Source organism: Leopardus geoffroyi, chromosome D1 (genome assembly GCF_018350155.1).
Source record: "Leopardus geoffroyi isolate Oge1 chromosome D1, O.geoffroyi_Oge1_pat1.0, whole genome shotgun sequence".
In the NCBI taxonomy this organism is placed as follows: domain Eukaryota; kingdom Metazoa; phylum Chordata; class Mammalia; order Carnivora; family Felidae; genus Leopardus; species Leopardus geoffroyi.
The window spans coordinates 54,995,155-55,007,882 of record NC_059329.1 but is presented as its reverse complement, the minus strand read 5'-3'; the positions used below and the strand labels follow the sequence as shown (position 1 = coordinate 55,007,882).

The window sequence follows — 12,728 nt, the reverse complement described above, 5'->3', positions numbered from 1 at the left end:
ACCTTATTTTCTTATCATCATTTCAACATGGTAGGGAGTTGGGGTCAATTTAACTAAGTAATTTTTCCTTCATTCATACTTATACATTCTTTGAATTTTCCTTCAAAACTTTCTCTCCCATCCATACTTTCATCATCATTTTCATGTGTTGTTGTTGTTGTTTTTTCCAATTCCTGGCTCTATTACTGTTTTGGGATACATTTTGGGCCCCTCAAGTTCACATGTGGAAGCCCCAAACCCCAGTACCTCAGAACTGGACTATATTTGGAAATAGGGCCTTTAAAGAAGGGATTAAAATCAGGCCTAATCCAATATGATTGGAGAAAAGAAAATGTGGACACAGAAAGGCACTGAGTGTACGTGTGCGCACAGAGATAAGGCTGTATGAGGACACAGCAGGAAGATGGCTACCTGCAAGCCAAGGAGAGAGGCCCCAGAAGAAACCAAACCTGCTCACACATTGATCTTGACCTTTTAGGCTCTAGAACTGAGAATATAAATTTCTGTTGTGTAAGCCATCCAAATTGTGGTATTTAGTTATAGCAGTCCCAGTTTACTAATACAACTACTGAAAATCATAAGGTAGCTAGAATAAAGCCTTCAGACTTATTAACAGTAAGCAGAGTGATCTTAAAATCCATATAACTCAAAAATTACTTATGATCTTTCTGAGATCTAAGAGATTTGGGTGAACTTAGTTTGATCCTTCAGTTTCACAGTATTAAAGACGATTGCCCTCCACTTAATTTATTCAGGTTTCTGAACTTATTTTTTCATGGTCCCTGTGGATCCATTCCTGCAACTCTTAAAGTATTCTATCAGTTCAACCCTCTGCCAGCTGGTGCACGGTGTTTCAAGATCTTCACCACTATCCACGAGAAATTAAATTAATTCATGATTCTGTGACTGTACCAACTTTACCTAAGGCTCCAGGAACTGTGGAAGAAAACTGTATTGTGTATCGCACAGTCCTTTGCCTCCAATTGGCTTCTCCTTTGACATTGCACTGGCTTTCCAACCAGTTACTCACTGTGTTATTATCCCCACAACCTCCTGAAAAATAAAATCTAGCTTCCCTTCCCCTTACTGGGCCTATCTCACTTCCTCAGTCCCTGAGTTATTCTTCTAAATAAGAGTCATTCTGTTATTCTATCCCTTTACACAGAAATCTAAGCATATTGCTCCCTTGTTCAAAGCTCATTTGCCATCTCTTGATTACTTATATGCAGAGCCTAGACTCTAGTCCAGCATTTCAGGATCTCTGCAGTTTTCTCCCTCCACCCTCCAACATACATCACCCACAACTGAAGGCCCATAAAACACATTCACCTCTCACTGGCATGGCAGATACTATGGTAGCTGGACCTTAGTGCCTGGACCAATGGTGTCAACTGCTCTACTTTTGCTTCCTTCCTCACTGCTCTTTGGGTGTCAGCCCTCCCTTCCCTTGGGCCACCTCCATAGACAGCTTTCAGTTATCTTCAGCCATTCTCAGAATGCCTGTCACAAAGGGGGTACTCAATAACTGTGTGATGAATTAACATATGAACAAGTGAACAAATAAACACTCATGCTCAAAATCTTCCAAGAGGCCTCAAAATGAAGCCTGATGTCAAGGGCTTTCCAGCCTATATTTCCCAACTTATCCCTGGTCCCCACCTCCTACTTTCCACAGACTCTCTCAGTTCTTGTCAGAGACATGAAAAGCAGGCCCCACATCCTGGAGGCAACAGGTAAGGATGAAGAGACAGGAGAAGGCTAAGCCTCTGACTTTACCTGTGTGAATGCTGTTACTGAACATTTCTTTTTTGCTCTCTCTCCACCTAGAAGGAAACAGACCACCCATGAGTCTCACAGGCCTCTTCCGAAAAAGACAATAATCCAAGGCAATAGGCAGAAAAGAAACATTATCCAAATTCTCACTTAAGTACAGGGTTTATACTTTCTTCTTTAAAGGATAACTCACAAATGAAGAAATGATGGGGCATGATGAGGTCAAACAACTATGGACTCCTCTAGCTAAAATTCTGCTATCTGGATGTTCCCTTTCCCACCTTGAATCTTGCAATCCTATAGCATTTGCCCTGCAAGGATTCTCAAATGTCATCTTGGACAGATAATAAGACTATAGCCTAGAAAGAAGCAGTTCACCCAGCAACTGAGGACCATAACCAGGGCTACAACCCAGGCTTCCCAGTTTGTGAACCTGCTTTGTTTCATGGAAGGTGGGAAGTTGAGGCACTTGTTCTGTACAACCTTCAACCCTTGTCCTTTTCTAACTGGTCTATAATGAATCTGTAGTAACAGGATTTGACTAGGCTTCAGTGAGAGTCCATATCCTTAGAATATCGTCCTGTGTTGAGGTGGCAGAAAGGGTGTGAGGAGCTACAGGCAGCATGAGAAGAAATGACAGGTTCAAAGTACAAACACTGTCTTCCTGAGAGCCTGCCATGTGGAATCACAGGAAGAGTCTAAGTGTTTTTTTCTGAACTTTACATAAGAACTACTTACACTTTTATCTTGGGAAAAATTCATTTAAAATAGCAACTATATGCTTACCAATGAAAATAAAATATGGCAAAAATGAGAACTGCAGAAACACTATCCATGAGAAGCCACATGAACATATAGTAACCTGGTGTCTGCAAAACAGAAAACAAAACAGTTTAAAAAACTACAGTTGAAAAGGATTTCAGATCACATGGGCCAAGTCCTATGCTCTCCTGCCAGGGTTGGGGGAAGAGCAGGGGAAAGGCTGAGCAGGTAAAGAAACTTTGACTGATGTGGTGGTCTCAAACTCAGAGAGTACCTGCCGATATCCTAACAATCACCCCTTAGATGTGCAGGGGACTCTACACGGGACAAAGCACTTCATGCTCTTTATCTCCCTTAACCCTCAGAGGAGTCCCAGAGAAGTCACATAGCAAGTCTATTCTGGACCTAGGACTCCATAGCTCAAGTTTCTTGACTTCTACCCCTCTGTGTTTTCATAGTACTGCTTCCCAAATCTGGCTGCACATCCAAGCATACCTGGACACCTGTGAGTAATACAGGGTCCTAGGTCTCACTACATATCTCAGAAACTACCATTTCTGCATTTTCATCTGCTTCTCGGATGATGCTGAAGCAACTGGACTGTGAGCTAGAATCTAGGAATTTTTGTTCTAAATCGTCATGTTTCAAATAAGTATGCTGAAATTAGAACTCCCCCTTAGCTAATGTGCCCCCTTCTCCATGCTCCTTGCCTGAATCACCCATTATCCAGAGCTCCATCTCCTTGGTCCTCTTGTGTGAGTTTTGTAATTCCCTGATTTGATCCTCCCTTCCCAACTCCATTGTTCCCTCTCTGTTGGGTCTGGGACTTTTTTTTTCTTGAGCCATTCCTCACCTTATCCCAGGGTCTTTCTGTGGAGTGAATACTAACATTAATAATGACAGTAACACTAATGGTCATGATGACAACAACTAACAATTAATTAGCATCATAAGAGCTAAGGAAGTATTCTAAGCACTTTAAAGGTGTTTTCACACTTCATCCTCACCACAGCCCACTAAGCAGGTACAGTAGAAAACACTTAACCAACTTCCACTAAACCCAGGCTCTTAATCCCCTCTGGGAAACAGTGACTGATAGCTTGGCCTGCTACAGAATGCCCACCAGGTGAGCTGTCCATTTACTAAGAATCAGTCATTCTTGGGGCGCCTGAGTGGCTCAGTTGGTTAAGTGTCCAACTCTTGATTTTGGCTCAGGTCATGATCTCCCAGTTCATGGGATCGAGTCCTGCGTCTGGCTCTGCTGACAGCTTGGAGCCTGCTTGGGATTCTCTCTCTCTGTCCCTCCCCTGCTGTTGTCTGTCTGTCTGTCTGTCTGTCTCTCTCTCTCTCTCTCTCTCTCTCTCTCCCTCTGTCTCCCTCTCAAAATAAATAAACCTTAAAAAAATCCTTAAAAAGAATCAGTCATTCTTTCTCCTTAAATGGCTTAGAACAGTTGTACTTGTTATAACTGTGCAGTGTAATTAAATGTCACTTAAATCTAAGTGAAAAAGAAGTATGTCATTTTTAAGAAAACTAAGCCAATGCTTTGAAAATCTCAATGAAGAAAGAACAGGTCATTAAAAAATAAACTGCAACTGAATGAGGTGTGAGTGAAACACTGTGAGAGACTAGGGTAAAAGGATTATGAAAATCTGGGTAAATCCCTCATTCAGACTGCTTCTCTCAATGACTTTGTTGTTTAAAGAAACAAAACTTAGAGGTCATAGCTGGTTTATTCAGCGGTCATAGCTGGTTTATTCAGCTGTTTAAATAAGCAAGTGAATACAGTATTCAATCAGCTAAAGTAACCTCAAAGACCCTGACTCTCTGTTACAAGGTAAATGAATATTTTAAATTAAAATAAAATGTGTGAAGTATGTATGTGACGGATTGTTTATAAATATGACCACAACATTCCTCCCAAAATGCAGGTCTGTGTGCAATGTGATTTTGCTGTTCCTCCCCATCAAGAAATGAAGTCTATTTCTCCACTATTCCACCTTGAATCTAGACTTGGCCATGTAATTTTCTTTGGCCAATGGAACATTAACAAATATCACACCTAAAAAATCCTGAAAACTGCATGTGCATTAGGGCTTGACCTCTCTTGCAGCTGGGAATCCACTGCCACCAGGTGAACATGCTCAAGCTGGCCTCCTTGAGGATGACTGACAACATGAACAGAGACATCAGTCATCCCAGGTAAGACACTAGACATAAGAATGCGGCCATCCTAGACCAAGCTGGCTCAGACCAGAAGACCATTGAGCTATTATAAAGGATATAACAAAAAAATATTTGTTTGAGGCACTACATTTTAGCTGTCTGTTTTTAAGTAGTAAAGGCTGATCGACTGTGAAATAGATAGACAGACAGATAGATAGATAGATAGATAGATGATTTCCCACTTTAACTTTTTCAATGAACAGACCAGTGATCAGACTAGACTATGGTGGATAAAAATACTTCTGTTGTACTATCATTATCCCTAATTTACTAATAAATAAACTGAGGCACAGACAGGTTAACTAACATTTCCAAATTTACAGAGTAAGTGGTAGAGCCAAGATTTGGATTTTCCTGAACAAAGAGGCGATGGGTCCTTTAAAAAAAGCCAGGCATAGGAGAAAGGCATAAAAGAAAACTTTATAGTTTTTGAATTTTGAATCACATGAATTTATTATCAATTCAAATAGTATTAATTCAAGTATTAAAATAAAAAGCTTTATTTAATAAAACTTCATTTAATATACGGAAAGGGACAACTTTGAAACATTACCGACTTAGGGGATAGGATTACGGAGTGAGGTGTTGCTTTCTGATTTATGTATTTTTGTAATGATTAAATTTCATATAATTAACAGATTTACTTTGTAATCAATTTTTTAAAAGAAAATGTTAGAAAAACATATAGTACACATATGAAGGAAAATTATACAAGGACAGACAAGTAGCAAGGCTTCACCTATGCCAAGGGACCTGCCATCCAAGGTTTCCTTCAGGGTCATCTCCAGAAAGTTGCCCAAGCTACCAAGAAATAAGGTGTCAGTAATTTTACACAGCTACCAGAAGGCCTCAGTGCAGTCCGGCTCCATGAGATTGTGACCTTGACCCTGATCTCCTTTCTTCTGGTTGTGACCCAAAACAAGGGCTAGTGAGGCTGGAGGTGTGGACAAGGCAACATGAAATAATTCTTCTCCTCAGTTAGGCTTCTATGCCTAAAGGTTTACCTTTCAAGGCAACTTGGAGTCTGGGTTTTTACTCTCAACTGGACACTTTTATTCTGAATTGAGTCTTTTTGGTGACTGAAAGTAAAATTTAAAAATTACCTAAGAGTAACTAGAAAAGTTATGGGACTGGAGTAAGATTTCATTCAGGAGCAGGGAAAGCCTACCTCACAGAGCAGTTTAAAGAGTCAATGGAGAGAAATTAAGCTGTTTTCTCTCATACACTATTGTGTTCCACTCAGTCAACCTACTGTACACAGATAAGAAAAACAAGCTCTGCAGCAGTTAACTGGTTAGCCCGGGCTGTTTCCACAGATAGTAAGCGATAGGATTTAGCTGGGATTATAACCCAAGTATTCAGGTCCCCAAACCTCTGGCAAGAAGGAGTAGCAGGGCTAGGAGGGGCAATTAAGCTAGGTGGCTGGACAATGGTTCTCCTTTTCAGAAGGATTTTGTTCAGGACATACAGGTTTTTTCCTACAGCCCCTGTCACTATCACTGCATCTAGAAAGGTGGGGCTACGGTAACAAAACTCTGGAGTCAGACCTCATTTGAATCTTGCATCATGCAACCATGTCCAAGAATCTTAATATCTGAAAACTTGTTTCTTCATAGAGATAATGAAAGTGAGTAACTCAGAGGGACAAATTACATACTGCATGAAAAACACACTGTGAAGATTTGGTAAACAGCAATTATTATAACAATACTAATTTCTCCCTGTAAATCACAGAAGGATCTGGGTGAGAGAAGGGAGAATGCCTCATCTCCAATATCATAGAACTTTCTGCTTTTAAGTAGCTCCCCAGGTGTCTGCACAGTGGACAATGTAGGTGTGGGGTAAGGGACTTAGATTCCTACTGTAACAGACTTGGAAGAACAATCTGGACAACCAGCTCACCATGAAGAAGTAAGGGTGATTTAGCTGACTCAGGGTCTGAATGTTGTCTGTGGTCACTGAGTGAATCCTGGAGCACCAGGCCAGTGAGTAGAGCCAAGGCTCATTGACGATATATAAATTGATGTTGATGTTAGCTGCTTTATAATCTCTGGAATAAAAACAGAACCCACAGGTGATTTAGTCTGAATCTAGACTCAATCTCACTTTCCTCATCTAAAAGGGTAACAGCCACCATGTTTGTGAGAGGCTGTTACTTAAAACACTAGAAGCAGCTGGTCCTGTAGCAACTTATGACATGCTACGCAGAATGGGCTCATGTTGCAATAAGGTAAAGGACTGGATTTAATACCTCTGCTCCTATACCAACAATGGTGTATTAGTAAACTGGATATCCTAAGGAAAAAAAAAAAGAAAAACTAGGGAAAAAAGAGAAAGCACTATTTGTAGCATTTGCCAATTTCCATGGTATAAATACTCCTACCATAGTCAATTTCAAGCTACCACTAGTAAAACAGATTTGCAAAGTTTCTAACTATTTAATAACTGGCTTCCATGAGCTGGCATAAACCAGCTCCAGCACATGACTGTATAGCAACTCTACTTACTTTCATCAGAGTACTTACCACACTCTACTATATTTATCTGCTTTCCTATTAGTCTTCTTTACTTGACTATAATCAAATTAAAAGTAGAGACTGTGTATTATTCATTTTTGTATATCCATTACTTAGCATAATACCTGCCTTCATAAATGGTAAATGAAGGACTGAAGAAATAAATTTAAATATTATTTAAATTTCAAATGTAAAAAAATTTTACAAGTCTTGAGTAGAGGGAATGAAACCAAATGTTTCCCAATACACAAAATATCAGCAGATACTTGTGCATTCTTTATAGAGAAAAGAAGAAAATAAGTATTGGAATACCTAGCAATTCTGGCCAAGTTGTCATTTTCAGGGATTTAAATTTCTCACAAAATACACCATGTAAATGGCTTCAAGAACTGTTTTAATTTTTTTAAACATAATTTACCATCAAGTCAGCTAAATTGGCAGAATAAATAACATATGATCCAACTATATGCTGTCTTCAAGAAACTCATTTTAGACCCAAAGATACAGATAGATTGCAAATGAAAGAATAGGAAAAAGATATTCTGTGCAAATAGTAACCCAAATCAGCAGAGGTGGCTATACTGACATTAGACAATACAGGCTTTATATCAAAAAAGGTAATAAGAGACAAAGAAAGACACTATATATTAATAAAAGGTTCAATACAGTAAGAAAATATAACAATTATAAACATTTACACACCAAATGACAGGCCAGGAAAAGGTACAGAGCAAAACCTGATAGAACTAAAGGGAGAAACAGACCAATTTGCAGTAATAATTGGACACTTCAATACCCTACTCTTAATAATGGAATGAACAACCAGATCAAAGATAAGTAAGGAAATAGATGACTTAACACAAGAAACTAACCATACAGAATACAGACATATACAGAATACTTAACAATAATAGCATACACATTATTCTCAAATGCACATAGGACATTTTGCAGGATAGGTCATATGTTAGGCCACAGATTAAGTCTCAATACATTTAAACAGACAGATACCATACAAATTATCCTTTCCAACCACAAGCGGATGAAGCTAGAAGTCTGTAACACAAAACTGAAAAATTTACACATTCATGAAAAATTATACCACACACTTTTAAACAATCAATGCATCAAAAAATCACAAGGAAAATTAGAAAATACTTATAAATGAATGGAAATGAAAACACAACATACCAAAATTCATAGGATGAAGCAAAAGTGGTACAAGGGAGAAACTTATAACTATAAATGCTTATATTAAAAAAATAAAAAATTTTAAATCAACAACCTATCTTTGTATCTCAAAGAATTAGAAAAAGAACAAATTGACCCAACGGGATAGAAGGAACATACTTAAAGATCATAAAAGCCATTTATGAAAAGCCCACAGCTAACATCATCCTCAACGGGGAAAAACTGAGAGCTTTTTCCCTGAGATCAGGAACACGACAGGGATGCCCACTCTCACCGCTGTTGTTTAACATAGTGCTGGGGGGCGCCTGGGTGGCGCAGTCGGTTAAGCGTCCGACTTCAGCCAGGTCACGATCTCGCGGTCCGTGAGTTCGAGCCCCGCGTCGGGCTCTGGGCTGATGGCTCAGAGCCTGGAGCCTGTTTCCGATTCTGTGTCTCCCTCTCTCTCTGCCCCTCCCCCGTTCATGCTCTGTCTCTCTCTGTCCCAAAAATAAATAAACGTTGAAAAAAAAAAAAAATTTAAAAAAAAAAAAAAAAAAAAAACATAGTGCTGGAAGTTCTAGCATCAGCAATCAGACAACAAAAGGAAATCAAAGGCATCAAAATTGGCAAAGATGAAGTCAAGCTTTCGCTCTTTGCAGATGACATGATATTATACATGGAAAATCCGATAGACTCCACCAAAAGTCTGCTAGAATTGATACATGAATTCAGCAAAGTCGCAGGATACAAAATCAATGTACAGAAATCAGTTGCATTCTTATACACTAACAATGAAGCAACAGAAAGACAAATAAAGAAACTGATCCCATTCACAATTGCACCAAGAAGCATAAAATACCTAGGAATAAATCTAACCAAAGATGTAAAGGATCTGTATACTGAAAACTATAGAAAGCTTATGAAGGTAATTGAAGAAGATTTAAAGAAATGGAAAGACATTCCCTGCTCATGGATTGGAAAAATAAATATTGTCAAAATGTCAATACTACCCAAAGCTATCTACACATTCAATGCAATCCCAATCAAAATTGCACCAGCATTCTTCTCGAAACTAGAACAAGCAATCCTAAAATTCATATGGAACCACAAAAGGCCCCGAATAGCCAAAGGAATTTTGAAGAAGAAGACCAAAGCAGGAGGCATCACAATCCCAGACTTTAGCCTCTACTATAAATCTGTAATCATCAAGACAGCATGGTATTGGCACAAAAACAGACACATAGACCAATGGAATAGAATAGAAACCCCAGAACTAGACCCACAAACGTATGGCCAACTCATCTTTGACAAAGCAGGAAAGAACATCCAATGGAAAAAAGACAGCCTCTTTAACAAATGGTGCTGGGAGAACTGGACAGCAACATGCAGAAGGTTGAAACTAGACCACTTTCTCACACCATTCACAAAAATAAACTCAAAATGGATTAAGGACCTGAATGTGAGACAGGAAACCATCAAAACCTTAGAGGAGAAAGCAGGAAAAGACCTCTCTGACCTCAGCCGCAGCAATCTCTTACTCGACACATCACCAAAGGCAAGGGAATTAAAAGCAAAAGTGAATTACTGGGACCTTATGAAGATAAAAAGCTTCTGCACAGCAAAGGAAACAACCAACAAAACTAAAAGGCAACCAACAGAATGGGAAAAGATATTTGCAAATGACATATCGGACAAAGGGCTAGTATCCAAAATCTATAAAGAGCTCACCAAACTCCACACCCGAAAAACAAATAACCCAGTGAAGAAATGGGCAGAAAACATGAATAGACACTTCTCTAAAGAAGACATCCGGATGGCCAACAGGCACATGAAAAGATGTTCAGCGTCGCTCCTTATCAGGGAAATACAAATCAAAACCACACTCAGGTATCACCTCACGCCAGTCAGAGTGGCCAAAATGAACAAATCAGGAGACTCTAGATGCTGGAGAGGATGTGGAGAAACGGGAACCCTCTTGCACTGTTGGTGGGAATGCAAATTGGTGCAGCCGCTCTGGAAAGCAGTGTGGAGGTTCCTCAGAAAATTAAAAATAGACCTACCCTATGACCCAGCAATAGCACTGCTAGGAATTTATCCAAGGGATACAGGAGTACTGATGCATAGGGGCACTTGTACCCCAATGTTCATAGCAGCACTCTCAACAATAGCCAAATTATGGAAAGAGCCTAAATGTCCATCAACTGATGAATGGATAAAGAAATTGTGGTTTATATACACAATGGAATACTACGTGGCAATGAGAAAAAATGAAATCTGGCCTTTTGTAGCAACGTGGATGGAACTGGAGAGTGTGATGCTAAGTGAAATAAGCCATACAGAGAAAGACAGATACCATATGGTTTCACTCTTATGTGGATCCTGAGAAACTTGACAGGAACCCATGGGGGAGGGGGAGGAAAAAAGAAAAAAAAAAAAAAAAAAAGAGGTTAGAGTGGGAGAGAGCCAAAGCATAAGAGACTGTTAAAAACTGAGAACAAACTGAGGGTTGATGGGGGTGGGAGGGAGGGGAGGGTGGGTGGTGGGTATTGAGGAGGGCACCTTTTGGGATGAGCACTGGGTGTTGTATGGAAACCAATTTGACAATAAATTTCATATATTAAAAAAATAAAAAAAATAAAAAAAAAAGAACAAATTGACCCAACATAACAAAAGGAAGAAAATAATAAAGATCACAGCTGATGTAAATTAGAGAAAAGAAAACCTATACGGAAAAATCAATGAAACCAAAAGTTACTTCCTTGAATAAGATCAACAAAATTACATTCAGTTAGATGAACTAATAAAAAAGACTCAAAGTACTGAAATCAGAAATGAAACTAGGGATATTACTACCAATTTGATAGAAATAAAAAAAAATATAAGAGAGTACTATAAACTTTTTACCCCCAACAAATTTGGTAACATAGATGAAATGGACAAATTCCTAAAAACACAGAACCTACCAAGACTGAATCATGAAGAATGAAAAAATGTGAATATATCTATAATGAGTAAGGAGACTGAATCATTAGCCAAAAATATCCCAAAATAAAGTCCTAGACCCAATGACTTCACTGGTGAATTCCACCATTTAAAGAACTGTGAAGAGCGAAAGTTCGACTTCTTTCTTGACAATTTTGATGCTTTTTATTTATTTTTGTTGTCTAACTGCTTAGGCTAGTACTTCGAACACTATTTTGAACAACAGTGGTGAGAGTGGATATCCCTGTCGTGTTCCTGATCTTAGGGGGAAAGCTCTCGGTTTTTCCCCATTGAGGGTGATAGTGGTGGGTCTTTCATACATGGCCTTTATGATGTTGAGGTATGTTCCTTCTATCCCTACTTTCTTGAGGGTTTTTATCAAGAAAGGATGCTGTTATTTTGTCAAATGCTTTTTCTGCATCTATTGAGTGGCTCATGTGGTCCTTATCCTTTCTTTTATTAATGTGATGACTCACAATGATTGATTTGTGGATATTAAACCAGCCCTGCTTCCCAGGAATAAATCCCACTTGATCATGCTCAATAATTCTTTTAATTTATCATTGGATCCAGTCTGGTAGTATCTTGTTAAGACTTTTTGCATCCATTTTTATCAGAAAAATTGGTCTATAGTTCTCCTTTTTAGTGGGGTCTTTGTAAATACTCCTGGAAAGCCACCTGGCCCTGGACTTCTTTATTGGTTATGGGTCTTGTCCAATTTTAGATTTCTTCCTGTTTCAGTTTTGGTAGTTTATATGTTTCTAGGAATTTGTCCATTTCTGCCAGAGTGCCCAATTTGTTGGTATAAGTTGTTCATAATATTCTCTTATTATCCTTTGTATTTCTGAGATGCTGGTTGTGATCTATCCTCTTTCATTTGTGATTTTATTTAGTTTGGTCCTTTCCTTTTCTTTGTGATAAATCTGGCTAGGGGTCTATCAGTTTTGTTAATTCTTTCTAAGAACCAGCTCCTGGTTTTGTTGATCTGTTCTGGTTTTTTTATTTTGATATCATTAATTTCTTCTCTAATCTTATTATTTCCTTTCTTCTGCTGATTTTGGGCTTTGTTTGCTGTTCTTTTTCTGGCTTCTTTAGGTGTAAGGTTAGGTTGAGTATTTGAGACATTTCTTCCTTCTTTAGGAAGGCCTGGATTGGTATATACTTTCCTCTTATGACTACCTTTGCTGCATCCCAGAGGTTTTGGACTGTAATGTTTTCATTTCCATTAGCTTCCATGTACTTTTTAATTTCCTCTTTAATTTCTTGGTCAAGTCATTCATTCTTTACTAGAGTGTTCTT

At 38.7% G+C, this 12,728-nt stretch overlaps 1 protein-coding gene across 5 annotated transcripts in view; it reads right to left on the bottom strand.

The window, feature by feature from the left end:
• GDPD4 (glycerophosphodiester phosphodiesterase domain containing 4) overlaps window positions 1-12,728 on the bottom strand; it is a 173,262-nt gene that overhangs the window by 38,318 nt on the left and 122,216 nt on the right. For all 5 annotated transcript variants that reach the window (XM_045483885.1, XM_045483888.1, XM_045483883.1 and 2 more), the window contains 3 exons: window positions 6,664-6,811; window positions 2,560-2,642; window positions 1,777-1,823 (listed from right to left, as the gene is read on the bottom strand). In XM_045483885.1, coding sequence (XP_045339841.1) covers window positions 1,777-1,823; window positions 2,560-2,642; window positions 6,664-6,811 — 278 coding nt within the window. The remainder of the gene's footprint in view (window positions 1-1,776; window positions 1,824-2,559; window positions 2,643-6,663; window positions 6,812-12,728) is intronic.